The sequence below is a fragment of the Cibotium barometz genome, chromosome 25 (genome assembly GCF_041138505.1).
Source record: "Cibotium barometz isolate CiBa-2024 chromosome 25, ASM4113850v1, whole genome shotgun sequence".
NCBI classification, from domain to species: Eukaryota; Viridiplantae; Streptophyta; class Polypodiopsida; order Cyatheales; family Cibotiaceae; genus Cibotium; species Cibotium barometz.
In genome coordinates, this window is record NC_141070.1 from 41035061 (window position 1) to 41054871 (window position 19811).

Sequence of the window (19811 nt, forward strand, 5' to 3'; positions counted from 1 at the left end):
TCAATCAAAGCTTCTTTAGGTGGAGAAAATTTTGTGCATTTTTTCTTTTGGAAACTTTTTAAGATTTGGTGTAAATTGGCATTTCATGCTTGTGTAATTACGTATACTTATTGCTCACAATAAGAAATCAATCAAGTAACGTACGAGTGAAGTTTTATTCTACAATTTTGGTTTTTGAAAATTTTAGATTTGATGTAGATATGTTTTTATCAACATTTATTGTTTGTGTAAGCTTACAATAAAAACACATGGCAAGACACCCTTTTGCAAATGGGCATACACAATTTGTTTTATCTTGAAAATTGATGTTAATATATATTCTCAATCCCATATTAAAAAATACTCATTCCAAAAGGCACAAAGAATTAATTGAGATATCTATCTAATAACCATGGACAACCAAGGCACAAGGAGAGGCGAGAGAAAAGAGACCCTAGATTTCTAAAAATACTAGGAAAAAATCCCTTTGATTGACCCTTTGTATTCGGATTGATTCTTTGTATCCGATTCTTGCATTTCACTTCTTAGTATATCTTTTATATACCGCAACAACACACGAGTTGAGTAGTAGTATGATTTATCAAAGCACACCCGACCTAGCCTAAGTGGCCATGAAGACCTATTTTGTATTCACCCAAATCTTATTATGAGCATATATTTAAAGAGAGAGCTCTGCTTCTCTGCAGGGGTCTACAACAGCTCGATGATGATGATACCAGTTGGCTTACACACAAATTAACAAATATTACAAATATAACACATCGAAACAGTGCAAAATGATGCGCTTGCTACATTGCTGCATTACATGTAGCTGCACAACTTTAACTGCCTTTTGTTTTTGCCCAGGGTGGAGTCTTCATTTACTTGTGTACAGTAATAAACTGTGCCCATTGTAACGGGTTTACAAGATTTGCAAAAACGTACCTGTCTGAAGATTCAAACCCTTTTTGAAGCAGTCTATATCGATATTAAAATGAAAATCAGAGGATACATTAGCACTAAGGCTTTAGTCTTTGTAATACTCTTACAGACTAGAATGCATGTCAAAATTTCGCAACACAAAGAGCAATCTTGTTGAAGACAAATTTACTCCCCAACTCTTCACCACTGCTAGGAACAGTGTCCATGCAAAGTTGTGACATCTTGCAAGGACAGCAAAACAGATGCAACTCGACCACGCTCCTCTGAAGCAGTCAGTTGTGTACATCAGACATATGGTAAGGCACACACTAAAAGCCTATAAGGAAAGGCTGCAAAACTGGGATCAGTGTTATTTTGTGACTTCAGAGTACATGTCTCCACAGAGAGATAGCAAGTGCATCCAGACAAACTTCTTCCACTGCCCAATCCGAGTGCTTTTAATACAGACTTTCTTGTCTGCAAATGAAAAGCACACGGGATTGGCATGCGAGCTGGCCATGGTTGCATGTGTATTCACAAGGTTAGGGTCTTTCGGAAAACTCGTCCAAAGAAGAAAATTAGAGATGCTCCCTCCTAAGGTCTCAAAGAGGTGCTTCAAATGCTGCCAAAAAAAGGGCTTCTCTACTTGGTTCACTTGAGGACAATCAATCAAGGCAAGCTTCTGAATTGACGGGTCATTGAAAAAATCCCGTCGGTAGGTAAATCCCAAAAGTCATTATGAACAAGAAAGGGGTTTTCTTCCATTAGATCACAGTCTCAAATTATTGAGGAGCTGACGAGCTCCTGCTTCACCGTCCACCATGGATGATGGATCATTCTGCAGATGGAGACGACTGGGAGTTGGTACGTCAGTGCGGCGAGGAGGGGCTGCTGAGCACACAGGCACCATCTGACGAACCCTAACAGCAGGAGCCATCAAGCGTGCAGGGCGTAAACCCAAGGTGCTGGCAAAAGCTGCAGCAGCAGAGGAGGTACTTGCAGGCATGTGAGAACCCCACCACTGTGTAGACCTAGACCACAATGACGTGAACGGAGAGGACGATGATACCGATGACGATGATGCGACGGCAGCAGTAGCATAGGCAGGCTTCTTTTCACCCTGAGAATCCTTGTAGGCATGGCCATAGCTATGGCTCCTCTCTTTATCTATACTATTGCCTAGGGTTTCTTTATGCAGCCACCCATCTTGGTAGCCAAGGCCATGGCTATGGTTTTGGTTCTGGCTAAGGCAATTCTCTTCCTCCAAGTTGTGTTTCAGGGCTTCACTGAGCAGCCACCCTTCTCTATAGCCATGTCTCTTTTCCTCCTCCAGGCTGTGCTTCAGGGTTTCCCCACGCAACCATCCTTCTCTGTAACCATGGTTCTTCTGCTCCTCCAAGCTTTGCATTAGGGTTTCACCCCGCAACCATCCTTCCCTGTAGCCATGACTATTTTCACAACTCCTCTCTGTGTCCAGATTGCTGCTGCTGCCTAGAGATTCACCACAGAGCCACTCCTCTTCGTCTCTACGATGAACCTCTTCCAGCTGGGGAAGATGGTTCTTAAGCTCAAATCTTTCGCTTTGAGATTGCAAAGGCATGCACCAGGCGGAATGTTGCCGTGGATGAACTGAAGAGGTCATGGCTTCTCCTCGAAGCCATTCGTCTTCTTCATCTCGTTGCTGCAGCTCCTCAAGCAATGATGGCCTGTTGAGTTCAAACCGCTCACTGAGAGACTGGTATGGCAACCCCCTTATCTGCTGCTGTTGCTGGTGCAACATGGCCCTTCCAAGCATGTTTCCACCCCCACTAGCCCTGCTCACGGCCATGGCCTCACAAGAAAGCATGGGAGACTCCATACCAGACAAAGAATGTCTCCTCTGATGGCGCCCTGCTTGACGGCGGGAAGAGCCCCCAAAGGAGCCGGGGGTAGCTTGAGGGTTGCAGAATACCTCCCCACCATGCCTGCGTCCCTGCATGTCAAAGCTCACATCTGCCAGGTGCTGAGAAGAACCAGAAAGAGCTTGCTGATTGTAGAGAAACCTCTGCCCCACTTCATAATTCACCTCCCCCACCGAGTCAACAGGTTGCCGGTTGAACAGGTACTTGCCATGGTTTCTTTCATAGCTTGCAGCATCTGCTGCAGTTGTGGAAGGAGCACCAGAGTAAAACTGCCCCATTGCAGAGTTTCCATCTCTGCTCGACCGATTCCTGTCCCTCACGTTAACCATTCTTACCCTCGACCGTGCAGCAAACTGCATCTGAGATGATGAGTTCGGAAGAGTAGCCCTCTCATCTCTGATGTAACAAGGGCCAACATTGGTTCTATCTCCATCCTCGTCCACTTCTGGGGACTCCAAGAGCAGGGGCATATGAGATGCAGGAGTCACTGCAGCAACAAAAAAAAAGGAACCATACGAATTACTGGAACTGGGGAAGCAGCACACGTCAACAAAACACCATAGTAAGGGATCACAATATACTAAAGGGACACTGCAGAACAGATAGCGTTTCAAGCACGTTAACAGGACACCACACAATAGATACCATTTTAAGCGCAAACAACGGGAGAATGTTTGCAACAGTCAGGACTGGCAGCACGACAACAAAAGACTGCAAGGGTTTTGCAATCCTAAATTAGAAACACATTTACAGAACAGTGCACATTTGGGCTTTGCAGCACAGTTAGGGTTTCCAGCACAGTTAGGCTTTGCAACGGATCAACAAATCACTGAAAAGATAGGGTTTCCAGCACACCAGCAGAAGACTGCTATATCAGAGTTTAGAAGAACACTCACGCTGCTTTAGTGCAGACCAAGCTGCCATGGCTGCATTTTTCTCCGCCTGCTTCTTAGTCTTGGCAGGCTCCCCTATGAAGTTTCTGCCACCTATCTCCACCACGCATTTAAAGAGAGGGACGTGCTTGGGCCCGAACCTAATGGCGGTGTACACAGGCAAGGAAACCCCAGCTCTCTGGGCGGTCTCCTGCAGCAGGTTCTTGCATACCCCGGTCTCATCCTGACAGGAAAGCAAAAGAAAATGGAGGGAATTAATGTATCAACTCAGCGAAACAATCTAGTAGGGGTTTTCTGCAGCAGTGATGGTGGCGATGAGTGTTTACCAGAATTCTGGCCGCCAGAGACTGTGTAGGGCCTCTCCTGGAGAGTGTGTTAAGGGCCACTTCGGCTGCAGCATGCTCTGCTTGCCTGAGGGTTGTGTGGTAGCCCGGGCTCTCAAAGACCTCTCCATTGAAGCTCACAGTCGCCTTGAACCTGGGCGCATGATCTGGACCTTCCCTGATGCAAGAGTAGGATGGCAGATTGAAACAGCTGCGCTGTGCCAGCTCCTGCAGCTGATTCTTATACATATCTGCGCAATCATACGATCAGAAATTCCATTCTTAGCTCTACAAAGGAAAATTGGGCTATGGCATCAGTACCCACATAGCTTAGTGGACAAATATTAAACTGCAGCATGATCATTTGTGATAAGGATTGAATTATAAGGTTATACGATTATCACTTGCGATGATCACAGCTTGACTCGCACAGAGAAGTACAAATGGAGGTTGCTTCGCAAACGGCGTGCACTAATCAGGACTAAGCAGAGAACGTTACTAAGTGCATAATACAAATAAGGCGTACTAGTCAAGCCTGATCTTGCAAATTTTGCAGGCAAAAATGGGGGAAGAGGCAGCGTTACCTGCAGAGCTTTCAGGGTGAAGGAGAGGAGGGAAGGGGGAGGCGAGGGAGGGCGATGGATGTTCAGATATTGTGGAGTGTGAGGCAACCCACATGGGCCATAGCCATAGCTAGGCAGAGAGAGAGGGAGAGAGGGGGGAGGGGGACAGCAACCTTGGGGAAGGTTCAATGGCTAGCTATGGTGGAAGAGAGAACTTTTTGTAGTCGTGTGGGGTTCCTGCGAGGTGGGCGATGCTGCCGCAAGCACCAACAGCACCGCAACTGGGGTGAAATGTGAAGACACCCAAAAACAGAGGAGGCTAGAGAGAGAGAGCCCAAAAGCAGAAAGGAGGGCCAACAGAAGAAGACACCAATCTTAAATGTCTTTGGTATTATTAAAAAAAAAGGCCGTTTAGTTTAGCGGTCCCCCCAGACTGCCGCTAAATGTACCGTCAAACCCTCTCCTCCTAAATCACGCTAGAGGGTGCATTATGTTAACAATTTATTGTTCTCCCCCTTCGCCTTTAATGACCTGCTTTGGCTCGCATGTGGCCGCCTTGATGAGCGTACACAGATTTCGTCGTAGCATTTGTTGGACGCTCAACTCAATAATTTTCGAAGTTAACGAGAAAGCTAAGAAATTAGAAAAATATATTTGTTTACACATTATTATTTATTGGGCATGTAAGGTTAGAGTCTAGACCCTAATTGCTCGATTCAGATTTCCCCTTTGGATTGGCAGACCTCATTAAGGCCTAATGAGATTAAGTTGCTTGCTTTTGAGGCTTCTCCTTGGCCTTATTTGCATTTAGAAATGAAGTTCACCATTTCTTGGACCAAGGTCTAAGAGGCCGCCCCCATAACCCTCCTCTTTTGGAGGTATCGGGGGTCCTCAACCTGTAATAGCAGGTCTGTAGAGGCTAGAGAGTGCTCAAAGCACCCTCTACACTAGCTAGAGGGCCTCTGAGCCGGTAAAAGCTAACAGGTTGTAAGCTTTTCTATCGGTTGCACACCCTACACCTCCAAAACTAGGGAGTTACGGGGGCGGCCTCTAAGCCCCCACTCCCCTTGATTCCCCTTTAAAACATCATCTTATTTCAATGTCTTCAAGCTTTGATTTCCATGTCTAATGGCTTTGCCTTGAGCAAAGGACCCTTTTACTTCAACCCCCACACAAACAATGGGAAAGGAAAAAATGTGCCCTTCTAACAATGGGCTTAGCCTTAGGCACACTAGTAAAACGCATTCCAATTCTAAGAATACATGTGAAAGTTTGAGTTATTTATTCCCTTCTTCCTTACCCAAGAAGTTACACTAGTTTGAGTTTAAAGACTTCACAAAAACTCAACCAACCACCACTGTTACAACAATTGCTCAACCTTGGGCCATGAAACTAAAGCTTGTGATAAGGCATTCATGCATAAACATTTGTTTTCACTTCCTCATGTGGTTTTTTTTCCAAATCGTACTTTCATCTCCCTACCGCCAAATCAAAAGTCAAATTGTCCTTCTCCATGTGTGCATCTCTAATATGCCATTTTTCACTAATAAGTGCAAAAATAGTATGTACATGGACTTGCCCATGCAAGGTCACATTCATTCCTCCATGCCCAACTTGTGACAAGCATTATCTACCACCCAACAACTAGGATACATCCTTACTACATACTATACCAAGGGACATGGAGGCAATGAATTATGCACCTATGCACACTACAAGGTGTAGACTAGCATACACACTCTTGTAATGCCATGTTAAGATAATTAAATCATTCTTTGTACATTTAAATTTACAAACAATGTTCTTGTGTAGTTTTTAGTATAATGTGAGATCCTAAGGGTTTTTCAATACAATGACCAAATGAAACAAGGGTGTATTAACATGCTCTTTTTCACTTTTTGTTTCAAGTTTTTGTAAACTAATGGAGTTCAATAATATATTACAATTTGGTCACTTGTATGCATATCTTAATGTTCATGGCTCCATGTTTCTTTATATTTTAATCCGGCTTCTTGTGCATTTATCATAATATTTATAAGTGAAAGTCAAATTGAGACTCTTTTTTTCTCTCCAAGAAAGAAGCACGTGAAGAGGTTTGGGAATTGTGAGCATCTTTGCTACCAGATCACAACTTCATTAACTAGTATAAGGCATCATTTTCAATCATAGCAAAGCTATTGTAAGCCATGAGGCTACATGCACATTTCCAAACATTGCTTTACATTGGAATGCCATAGACTACACAAATTCTAGGAACATGTATAAAGAAGGAAATGTGACAAAACACAAATTGTTGGCCATGTGAAATCATAAACTCTAAAGCTACTTGGTTAGGCTTAATTTCTATGTTACACTTATTGTGACAAAACACAAATTGTTGCCCATGTAAATCGTAAATTGTAAAGCTACTTGGTTAGGCTTATTTCTATGCTACACTTATTATGAAGAACATAACGCAAGCTAAGTCAAACAAATAAATCCATAGGGTTATAAGGTTAAAATGATAGTACTAGGTGCTAGATCTCATCTAAGCTTTCCCCCACCTCTCTCTCTCTCTCTCTCTCTCTCTCTCTCTCTCTCTCTCTCTCTCTCTCTCTCTCTCTCTCTCTCAAATACAAAGCCAATTCTAGAACCATGGTAAAAGTCAAGAGTGTTTAGGGAAAGATAAAATTAAGGGCCACAGTAAAGTTCAAGATTCTTTATGGAAAGATAAAATTAAGGGCAAATAGTAAAGGTCAAGAGTGTTTAGGGCAAGATAAAATTGAGACCCACACAAACATGCAAGGGATACAACATAATATATTTATGCAAATATGCTACAACTTCACCCAATATATTGAGGATAGATCCCTATACCTACCACTACCCAAAAGTAACAAAGTAGTTAAAAAGCATGTGTTATCAATACCTGAAAGTTGATATCAAGGTTATAAATAACTAGAATTAATTTTCTTCAAAAAAAAAGGTATAGGGAAATATATTTGAAAAACTTTGACAATGAAACTTGTGACTACTTGGAGGAGGACAAGGGTTACTAAATAAATTTTCTTAAGAAAATCATGTAATTAAGGTATTGTGTATGGAGTTTATAAGTTACAAAAGTGAAAAAAACACATATAAAGATTTTTCTTAAGAAAATCGTGTAATAAAGGTATTGTGTATGGAATTTGTAAGTTAGAGAATTGAAAAAACACATATAAAGAATTTTAAACTTAAAGGGGATATCGAAAATTATTAAAAGGAGTGTTAGCCTTCGTGCTCAAGGTAAGGTCGCTTGTCTCTTTGTTACAATGTCACATTATTAACAAAGCCAAGTGTCGTAATTTCTTTATAGGACAAGTTGACGGTTGTACGGAGGCAAGATTCCTCTTCACCTAGCTCAACTGCACTATCACATTGTGGGGATGAACGATTACTAATGTCTTCATACTCCATTGTGATTGAATTGGAGGAATACATCCTGTAGAATAATCAATATTTAATTATAAGTAAAATCAAGACCAATAGGATCTTCTTATGTGGGAAAACAATATACAAAATCAACATGTGAGAGAGAGGGAGAGAGATGAGATAGTAACTTGCTATGAAGTATGGATGTGGAGAGAAATAAATTTTGAGCATAGCCAACAGTAGAGTGTACTTGCACCTATGTGTATGGAGAGAGAGAGAGAGAGAGAGAGAGAGAGAGAGAGAGAGAGAGAGAGAGAGAGAGAGAGAGAGAGCATATAGCCAAATATTGTATATAGTAGTACCTGCACCTGTGAGATAGCCTGAGAGGGAGAGCTGTGTGTGGAGTTGATAGGGGCTTGAAGATATGGTAGCTTAAACACCATATCATGCTTATGCAAACACAACAAACTACCAAAGTTCAAGTGACCAAAGCGTGCATGCCACAACTTAGCATCACCCATTACCTTTGTGGGGCAAAAACTATACATATAGCACGTTATTGTCTTTCATATACATCTAGCCTATAAAGGCCATAAGATAAAGTACCAAAAGCAACAATTATATTTCCATCACTGTGATCATACATCTGCCATCCACACAAGTGAACCACTAAGCTATCCTTAATAATGGTAGAGATAGATAACAAGTTCTCCTTGATCCCTGGTACATATAATACATATGAGAGCATGATTGTTTCACCATTTGCAGGTAAGGAAAAAATTTGGGTGAAATTTAGCCCAAAGGCTAATTTTCAAGTGTTTTCCAAAAGTCTTGGCCTATTTTAGACCCAAAAAATGGTGACTTTTTTAATATATTAGCCCAAGGTAGCATTTTTTGGTAAATTTATAGGAAAAATCACCAAATTTACACTAAAAGTGAGCATATATCCTGGAAAACTTCAAACATTTGCCAAAGATTTCTGTAGACTCTACCTTCTATTAAAGAAAGATTTGCCAACCCATCTCTACTTTGACCATAGAATATGCTCCTTATTTTTTACCCTAATTTGCAACATGAGAACAATTTTACCAACTCCATTTACATGATATGAGGAGTTGTTTGCACATGCAATAGTGTTTCCCTGTGGAACAGATTTAAAGGATGAGAATAAATAGTAATGAGAAGTAATGTGCTTACTAGCACCACTAATAGCCATGCCTACATCCTTATGCAAAGTGTTAAAATTGCATTGCACAATGAAAGCCCAATCATCATGTACATAGTTTGTAGATTCGTTATTTTCTCCATTAGATATTGATGCACAACTATGGCACTCATTAATGTAGTGACCAAGTTTACTGCAAATAGTTGCATTTGCCCTTTTTCTTTGGCTTATCGCCTTCCTTATTTGATGTAGGCTTGCCCGATGACTCTGATTTCAGCTTGTAACTACCCTAAGGAAAAGATTTACCTTTGCCTCTTTGTTGACTAGCACAGCAAATGTCTTATCTCCTGTATTTATGACAGATCTGTTTTGCCTAGATTGCTCTTCTTGCAAGACCACATAAACCAACTCCTCAAACTTCAAGACATTTAGATTTCCTTTCATCATGAGTCTGATGATAGACGCAAAACTTTGATATGAGTCTGATAATGTATTCAAGACTGTAAGGCACCAATGAACTGTCAGGATATACTTCATCAACATTGGCTAAGTGCTCCTCAAAATCCTTGATTTTTGTAAGGAAACTGTCTATGGAGTCTCCTTCATTCATATGCTTTGACTCTAATTGCTTATTACGTACCTGGCATAATGACACAAGTGTATTCCAAGCATGTTTAGTAGTCTTGTATGACCGAATGTTAGGAATGATACTCCTCTTCTTGACTAACAAAACAAGCAACACATGTGCATGCGCATCTCTTCCATCCCACTTTATTTGTTCCTACATAGGAGGTATACTATCATGTCGTAATGTACCATGTGAAATTGAGTCCATGTCTGCAGATGTGTCTTCTACAACATGTTCATCAGAGGAATCAAGATGTTTCTCAATACCAACCACAACATTCTATAGCCCTTACCTATACATGCGGCACGTATAGGACCATAACGGGTAGTTGGTCCCGTCAAGCTTATCCTCAGCGAATAACATCTGAAATACATCACTATCTACTATTTTAATAATACCCAAGCAAGTAATCATACAACCTGCAAGTGCTAAGTGATCCTTTGATGCAACCAAGGTGGCTACTAATAAGGTCACTATCAAGGGAGACCTGCAAGGTGTATGAAAGAAATGCAGAGAAAAGTGAGTAGAAACTTTACTCGTAAGAGTTAGAGATCGATCTCACTGAAGTGTTGCTCGTAGAAAAGATCTGGTGGTGTGTCTGATGATGCTTTCACGTGTATCTACACACCCGTCTATAGTAGATCTAATAATACTACTCCAAAATCTAATGAAGTACAATCTAGTTCCCGAAGATGTTTACAAAAAATCAAAAACCGCACAAATAGCCTCCAAAACGTGCTTGGAACGAAAATCCGATTCAAGATTATTTGTGTGTGTGTGTGTATGGTTCTTTATGATGACCACCCGGGTCACATATATGGTTCTTTATGACCACCCGGGTCACATATGTGGGCCAAGTGTGGGCATTTTGAACCATGTACATGTGTTATGGTTCTTTGTGACCACCCTGGTTACGTATGTGAACTAGGTGTGGGCACTTAGAACCATGTGTTATGGTTCTTTGACCACCCTGGTTATGTATGTGAACCATGTGTAGGCACTTAGAAGCATATGTTTTAGTGCAATCTTTTTTATCTATGACTAGGTGTGGGCACTTAGAACCGTGTGTATGTTATGGTGACCACCTTGGTTGCATATGTGAACTAGGTGCGTACACTTAGAACTATGTATACGTTATAATTCTTTGTGACCACCCTGGTTACGCATGTGAACCATGTGTAGGCACTTTGAAGTTTATGTTTTAGGGCAATCTTTTTTATCTTAGCTTTAAATTTAAGTTTTACTGCAATCTTTTTTATCTTAGCTTTAAAATTTTAAGTTTTTTTTGAATTTATCTTTTAATTTTTTGTTATAATTTTAACTTGTGTTTATTTTTAAATTTAAGTTCTTTTTAAATTTATTATTTAATTTTAACTTGAGTGTATTTTTCGTTCGAATAATATTTTTAATTTTAATATTAAAAATTTCATCTTAGATAGTTTGTATTTTAATTTAAGTCTTACATAGGGTATATGTGGATGCATGTGAATTTAAGCTAGTTATCCATACTCTGACATACGTATGGGGCAGTTGTGTGAACACTCTAGCTTGTTTGTCTTTTCTGTTTTTGTGTTTGTTGAGCTACTTGTGTGCACTTTGGTCATATAAGTGAACCAATTCTAACCACTTATTAACCAATTCCTAGGGTTAACAAGAGCTACCGCCATTATCTTACATCAAGGAGTCAAGGTAGATACACCAAAAAGGTCATATATTCAAGATATGAAGCAATGGTGTCCAAATCTACAACTTGGATGGGCGCCCAAATTGGTCCGATGGAATACTTAAGGCGATTCCCACTTCAAGAGCACGTGGTAGCAAGTTAGGATGAAGTCCTAAATGATGTACTTCATGGATATATTATGAGAGTAGTCATTGTAATAGCATTAGGCCTCTTATGAACCTAAAGTGCCCGCCGGAGTTTAAGTGAGTGTGAACACTTATGGCCATGTATATAAGTGAATATCTCTCATAATACAAGGATACTCTTCCATTGTGCAATAGAGTCTTGCTCTTACTAATCCTCTTGCTAATCTCTCTCCATAATGCATGTTAGTGAGTGTGAGTGAATTGAGGTGAGAGGAGGGACGAGTACCCGTAGTGCAACGTGGCGGTGTGACAACGCTCACGCGGGAGGTACAGTGGAATTGCTTCTCAAGGAGTTGTAGATCTTGGAGACCTCAAGGGTTATGAGGTAGGCCATTGGAAAGATCCTTATGACAGTTGCGGTTCACTAGGTAATCTCTTGTTGGATGTGTTTCAAGGGGGGTTAGGATGAGCCATTCCTAGGTTTAACGTCCTACAGGGTACTACTAAATAGTACCTTGTAGTCATACAGTACGGAATATGTATACTAAATAGTACTATTTAATAGTATATACTACCTTGTAGCCATATACTCTTAGTATTAAATAGGACTCTATAAGTACTATTACATAGTATATGACTACAGGGTGACTACAAGGTGCTATATGTACTAATTAGTACTATTCAACATGACATGACTACAGGGTACTACTATATAGTGCCTTGTAGTCATATAGTACTAAATATGTCCACTAAATAGTATTATTTAATAGTATTTACTACCTTGTAGTCATATTCCCATAGTATTTATATGAGTACTATTACATAGTATATAGGCTATAGGGTACTGTACATACTAATAAGTATTGTATGAGTACTATTTCGCACTATGACTACAGGGTACTATGTAGTGCCTTGTAGTTATGTAGTACTGAATATGAGTATTAAATAGTTTTATTTAGTACTATATAGCCATATACTGACTGCTCATCTCAATAAGCTATTGAGTTAATTTTACTACCCAATATAAGTACTATTTAGTATAGGCACTCTAAGAGTACTATTTAGCACACAACGTACTATGCAATATGTTGCAGTCATATACTCAATATGAAGTAATTAGTATTATCGAGGTGATTAGTACTATTTAAAACTATATGATTAGTACTATTTAAAACTATATGATTAGTACTATTCAGCTGCACTTTTGTAGTGCACCTTAAGTATATGAAAACATTGAACTAAATTGTAATACATGAGTATTATGCCCAACTAGATGACTCCTATACTATTTTAGTACTATTGAATGAAACTTTAGTATAGTAATGTAACTAGTACTAAATAGTGTTATCTATGTTTTAAATAGTACTATGTGAGTAGTAAATCGTACTTTTATTAGACTATGTACTTCTATGAGCATCTAATTATGACTGTACTATAGGCATTCCTATGAGCCATCTAATTCTGAATGTTGAAATTCTTTGATGGTACAAGCTGGAGAGGCACCTTCTGGTTCGCCATGTAAAGAGAAGCAACTAGTGACAATTTCATGACTCCATATTGTTCAACTTGTGTGCCACAATTCAAGAAATAATTGCATGCCTCGACACAAGCATCGTGTGAAACCTAAGCAAGAAGTGTTTTGAAGATAAACAAGATGGGTTAAATGATGCAAAAGCAAATGAGAAGCACACTAAGGAGTTGGATGAAGATGACAGTGTGTATGCTGTGATGTAGATAGTAAAAAAGCAACAAAAATCACAAAGAAGAATGGTGTCCCCCTTGCAAAAACCAAAGATAAAGCAATGAAACTTTAAACTCCGCGCAGGTCTCCAAGAATTGTGGGTGCTCCATCGGATATTGTACCTGATGAAGGTGATAGATAATTTCATCCATTCATATTTAAAACACATGTAAATAATGTTGTAAGGTTGTACTAAGACTTGTTCTTTGAATCGAAGAAGAAAAGGTGTGGTCTGCAAAGAAGGCCGCTGTAGATATGAAGCAATGGGCATCTACAAAGAAGAGCAATGATGTCCGATCGGTGTACAAGAGTAAGAACAAGAAGGAAAAGGATAAGAAGAATGAAGAAAAAGAGGACATAGGGTCCAAGAAAGGTATTTTCTTCCACATGCCTACATTTCGCATGTCATACGAATGCATTCCCAGAGGCCCTCCCCTATAAACCGTTTGTAGGCGCTTAGGGATGAAGGGCATTCCTGGTTCATGCATGAGCGCCCATAGCACCAGATTTTAAATTGATTGGCGGGGATCCGACTCATTTTTTGCCAGCACAAATAGCAAAAATCTTTTTGCTTGCCTCATGCCACTTACCGCATGGCTCACAGCGGAGAGCAATCGTGACCAATGGAGTCGAAACGCACGCTCTGCAGCGACAAAAGGGATGTAGTTCTAATGTGTATGTTGAGGGCTGTTGCTAGGCTGGCCAGGAGTAGTTACCTATCCACGGAGCCTGTAGGAATTTCTTTCAAGATCTCCATACTTTCGTACCATCACAATTTTACGAAAGGAATAGGGTGTCATTCGCAATGACAAGGAATGTTAGCTGGAAATGCGGTCAACTAATGGGCACAAGTGCGGTGCAATATTTTCATGAAGGTGTGACTCTTGGTTGGAGAAGGCCTTGGTCTCTTCTCCATAAGCCGGACCGCTAACGTCAAGGCGAGATCACATTCATAGTGTATTCTTATCTATGATGTTGCATGACACATTTTTTGAATGCCAAATGCACAGTGGCTTGTAATAAACTGCATTTTGCAAAAACATACAATACATGAGCCATAGATGGAAATCGAGGGCAAGGAAGAGTCCGACATGTCTGATGCAGATGGTAATGAAGAAAGGGTACAACTGATTATAGATCATATTGTAAAAGGTGTTATGCTTGCGCAGGAACATGAGACCTGCAATACAGAAGTTGATACTGCTGAAGATCATGAAATACTCAGCACTTGGACATTGAGATGATGTAGGAGACCTGCAATACTAATGCTCCTAGAGTGATGATCAAGAGACAACATTGCCCTTGGATACTGATATAATGCAGGGGGCACAAATACTTGAGATGTTTAGTGAAGAAGTGAACAAGAGTGCCGAAGTCAGCAAAAAGGGTGTTGTTGATTCATGCGAAAGAGGGTGCTGCAAATAAAGAGGAGCAACAAAATGATGTAGGGAACAAGGGTGCTGAAGAGACATTCGACAAAGGTGCTTGATAGAATTGACGAGCGACAACACTCCAATTAGTATTGTCATCTCTCATCGCTTAGTTTTTAAAAAAGTAATGCTAGGATTCCCTTCTAAGATCCCCACGTTGGCTAGATTTGCATTATCCGCCGAGACTAACCCCCACACCTGCATGGAGGTCAAGCAAATCATTTCTTGCACCTTGTACTTTCCTAAATATCAGATTGGTATCTCAAAATTAATAGAATTTGGTGGCCCTTTTTGATATTGCATTTTGTAAATTTTCCCCACCCTAGCTAGCTCCACATTATTTGAAAATTGTAAAAACCGTACACCTACACGAAGGACAAGATCCAAAGTAAAATGATTTCTTACACCTTGTACTTTTTGAAATATTAGACTAGTATCTCAAAATTAATAGAATTTGGTGGCCCCTTTTTTGATATTGCATTTTGTATTTAAAAAAACTGATGCAAAGGGTTTTTAAGGTACCATGATGTGCCCCATACGGGTAGAGCAAATTGTCCCAAGCCCATCCCTAGGCTTGAACTCGAGATCTCCCCATACTCATCCACATGTTTAAACAGTTGCTTTATAAGCCGGTAGTTCATTTTTAAATTTTGTACACATACATTCTTGTATGTGTAACCTAGTACATTCTTGTGTGCAACCTTGTCTACAGGTCTTGTACAACTAGGGAGGTTGAGGAGGAAGAAGTTGATAATCCTTGACTTAAATCGCATGTTGTTAAGGCGCTAAATCAAGTTGGCATCACATTGGTATAAAGGAAACATGCATCAAGTAGGGCAACGTGTGTCATTGAGACCTAGCCTAATAAAATTTCTAAGTGCTTTGAATCGGTGCTTGAGTTGGCGATGTGGAGTAATGTCACCAAGAAGAACTTGTGGCATCTTATCAAGTTCATCGAGGATCAAATGGCATGCATAGGAAAACTATGTGTACATTTCAAATTTAACTTTTCACAATTAGAGTTTTGTTAAAGGAAGGAATACTAAAGAGAATGTGGGGGAGAGAGAGAGCTTGAGTTCCTTGTAAGCAAACACACACACACACACAAGAGAGTGCAAGACACAAGAAAGAGATGGATGGCTGAATTTTCTTCTATCTTCTTCTCTTCTCTACAACCATATAACTAAAAGATAAGAGTACATACATAAAGGGAAAGTACTCTCCTACAACATACAAAGTGGTCGGTTTATAGTGTGAACCCAACTATATGAGCTGGCGCGCTATAACTATGCCATAACTCTAGTACTCCAAAGTAGTTGTCACACAGCCTATCATCCACTACCAGCATATTGACCATAATCTCACCAACCATGCCAGTGGCATAAGTGCGAAAGCTGTCACCCAGGCAGGTCTCATCAATGTCCGCCGTAGCACTAGTTGAGCTCGATATCTCAACACTCCCCCTCGAGCTCAACTCCACACACTACACTCTAACTAAGCTCGTAAACCTATGGAGTTTCTCTGTGCCCAATGCCTTCGTGAAGATATCAGCCACCTGATCATCTGTTGCTAACATATACCAGATCTACATCACCTGCTAGAACCTTCTCCCTCACAAAGTGATAGTGCACCTCAATGTGCTTCATTCTAGCATGGTATACTGGGTCACTAGCCAACTATATGGGCCAACTATATGCTACTCATGTTGTCACAATAAATTACAACTTCCCTATCCATGGGTTCACCCATATCACCAAGTAGCTTCTGAAACCAAGCTACCTCACAAGCTGCCATAGTAGCACCCCTATAATCTGCCTCTATACTCGACAAGGCAATTGTTGGATGCTTCTTACTGCTCCAACTCACAGTAGCACTCCCAAATGAGAACATAAAACCACCAGTAGATCTCAGGTTTATAACACTACCAGTCCAATCAGCATCTGTGTACCCATGTAGTTGTATCTCTATACCATCCTCATAGAAAAGTCCATAATCAACAGTGGAATTTGTGTACCTGAGAATCCGTCTAGCCACATCCAAGTGTGGCTTCCTAGGGGTCTGCATGAACTGACTCACAAGTCCAACAACATAACTCAAGTCTGGCCTAGTAATGGTCATGTAGATCAAGCTACCCACTATACGCCTGTATGTAGTGGGGTCCTCCAAAATCTCACCTGTATCTACGGAAAGCTTTGTGTTCAGCTCCAATGGCACTGAAATAGGCTTACAGCCTGTCATACCATACTTGGACAATATGTCCAAGCTATATCGCCCCTCTGTAATATATAACAAAATGCCATGAGGTGATCTCATCACCTCTATGCCCAAGAAATACCATAGCTCAACCAAATCCTTTATCTCAAACTTTTACTTCTTCAAAAGCCTCCTGACATCATGTATGTCAACATCATTATCACTAGTGATAATCAAGCCATCCACATAGATGACTAATAGCATGATCCGTCTATCTGTCTTTTTCACATAAAGTGAAAAATCTACATTGGATATCTGAAATCCAATGGTAACAAGATACTCCCTGATCTTGTTTGACCATGCTCTGGTGCCTACTTCAAGCCATACAAGGCTTTGCGTAACCTGCACATAAAATCTGGGTGTGCATCACTCTCATAACTTGCTGGCTACATCATGTAAACTTTTTCTTGCAAATCACCATGCAAGAAGACATTCTTTACATCCATCTGATGTAAGGACCAACCCTTTGCTATAGCCATAACAATGACATCTCTCACAATTGTTGCCATTCTTGCAACCGAGCTAAATATCTCTTCATAGTCAATGCCATAAGTCTGCTCATAGCCTTTGGCCACCAATTTTGCCTTATACCTGCTCATTGAACCATCAGTGTTATGCTTAACTTTATACACCCACTTACATCCAATTACCTTCTTTTACCTTCTTTCAATGCCATAAGTCTGCTCATAGCCTTTGGCCACCAATTTTGCCTTATACATGCTCATTGAACCATCAGCGTTATGCTTAACTTTATACACCCACTTACATCCAATTACCTTCTTTTACTTAGGCAAAGGCACTAACTCCCATGTTGCATTTGTATCCAATGTTGCCATCTCATTCATGGCATCTTCCCATTTCTTATTTCTAAGTGCTTGCTCAAAACAAGTGGGCTCCAATTCCTATATTGCTATAACCATGTAAGCATAATGATGGGTTGTATATCCATCATATCTCAATCTGTCAATAGGGTACCTAACCCTTGTAGACCTACGTACACCTGGATCACTGCTAGGTGTCCTCAAAACAGTCCTCATTCTCCTTACACTAGGACATAGATGGAATTCCAAGCTCCTCATCAAGGCTCTGCTCAGATCCGCTAGAGTCACCATCCACATATGCGTGACCTGCTGACAAATCGGCACAAAAGATTAATCTAACTTTTCCTTCTCTCTACGTGATACATGTGTACCTACATCTGTCCTCAACCTGCTTGACCATGGGCTAACATTGGATCCATTGCTAGAGGACTCTCTAGGTCTCCTAAGCACCTGTGATTACTACTCTACATGTGGTGCAACATTAGCACTTCTTCTTACATCTACATCTTCTATTGCCTTCACTGCTGGTGCATACCAGCTACTCATCTTGTTAAAAACATCTCTTCTTAATCACATCTCATGAGTGGTAGGGTTATAATATCTATAACCTTTCTGCTCCATAGCATAACCAATAAAGATGAATTTCTCTCCCTTTGGATGCAACTTTGTTCTCACTTCATCAGGAACACGCATATATGCAATACACCCAAACACTTTCAAGTGAGATGACACATCCGGTCTTATGTCTGTAAACTTTTGTTTAGGTGTCATACCATGAACAGCTGTAGTGGGTGTCCTATTCATAATGTACATAGCATGTTGCTACTGGTTCTGCCCAAAAACAATGTAGCATATTCTATTCAACCATCAAGGCATGTGCCACTTCTGCAATGTGCCTATTTTTTCTTTTTGCAACACCATTCTGTTGTGGAGTGTACCTACATGTAAATAGTCTCTCGATTCCCTGCTTTCTTAGGAAATCATTGAACTTATTGGAGAAATATTCTCCCCCACTATTTGATCTCAGGCATTTTATTTGCATGCCTTTTTCCTTCTCGACCAAGGTTTTAGATCTCTGAAAGAGAGCAAACACCTCACTTTTCTCCTTCATGAAGTAAACCCACACTTTCCTAGTGTAGTCATCAATGAATGTAACATAATAATACCTGTAACCTACAATTGTTGCAATCTTGGTCGGTCCCCATACATCTGAATGTATGACATCTAGTGGCCTTGCACTGACATGCTTTTCATGTGGAAAAGCATGTTTGGCCTGCTTACCAAGCTGGCATGCTTCACATACTTTGTGCATACCATCAACCTTAAACTTTGGCAAACCTGCAAAAATATTTTGGGCCTGCATAGACTTCAGCTATACATTCACATGACTAATGTGCTTGTGCCATATGTCAATATCTACAATGACACCTGTTCCATGTGCAAACATGGTTGCCTTTACTTCAGGCATGTTCATAACCAAAGTAAATATCTTGCCATTTCTGTTACCCTTTGAAACCAAGCAATACTAATTTTTGAAGCCTTCTACAAAACATCCTTGAGGACTAAACCTCACTTGCAGACCCTGCTCAACCATTTGTCCAACAAAAACTAGGTTGTTATGGCTCACCCTAACCCCCCTTGAAACACATCCAATAAGAGATTACCTGGTGAACCGCAACTATCATGAGAATCTTTCAAATGTAACCCTTGAGGTCTCCAAGCTCTACAACTCCTTGAGAAGCAATTCCACTACGCCTCCCGTGAGTGTTGCCGCACTGCCGCATTGCACTACGAGTACTTGTCCCTCCTCTCACCTCACTTCACTCACACACTCACTAGCATGCATTATAGAGAGAGATTAGCAAGAGCAGGACTCTATTGCACAATGGGAGAGCATCGTTGTATTATGAGAGATATTCACTTATATATATGGCCATAAGTGTTCACACTCACTTAAACTGTGGCCGACCGGGCACTTTAGCCTCATAAGAGGC

At 40.5% G+C, this 19811-nt stretch overlaps 1 protein-coding gene across 1 annotated transcript; it reads right to left on the bottom strand.

Annotated features, from left to right (window-relative positions):
• Window positions 1–944: 944 nt before the first annotated feature.
• On the bottom strand, window positions 945–4864 carry LOC147624569 (uncharacterized). The gene is made up of 4 exons (XM_086819586.1): window positions 4602–4864; window positions 4021–4268; window positions 3698–3917; window positions 945–3288 (listed from the first exon to the last, which is right to left on the bottom strand). The coding sequence occupies exons 1-4, from the start codon at window positions 4693–4695 to the stop codon at window positions 1670–1672; spliced, it is 2181 nt and encodes a 726-aa protein (XP_086675712.1). The 5' UTR covers window positions 4696–4864; the 3' UTR covers window positions 945–1669.
• Window positions 4865–19811: the final 14947 nt, after the last annotated feature.

Bases quoted from the DNA above. Each gene is read 5' to 3' on its own strand.
- LOC147624569 (XM_086819586.1), bottom strand. From the start codon at position 4,695: ATGTGGGTTGCCTCACACTCCACAATATCTGAACATCCATCGCCCTCC. The intron at 4,269-4,601 runs GTAACGCTGCCT...ATGATTGCGCAG, and splicing joins TCACCCTGAAAGCTCTGCAG to ATATGTATAAGAATCAGCTG. The intron at 3,289-3,697 runs GTGAGTGTTCTT...TTGTTGCTGCAG, and splicing joins TTGGTCTGCACTAAAGCAGC to TGACTCCTGCATCTCATATG.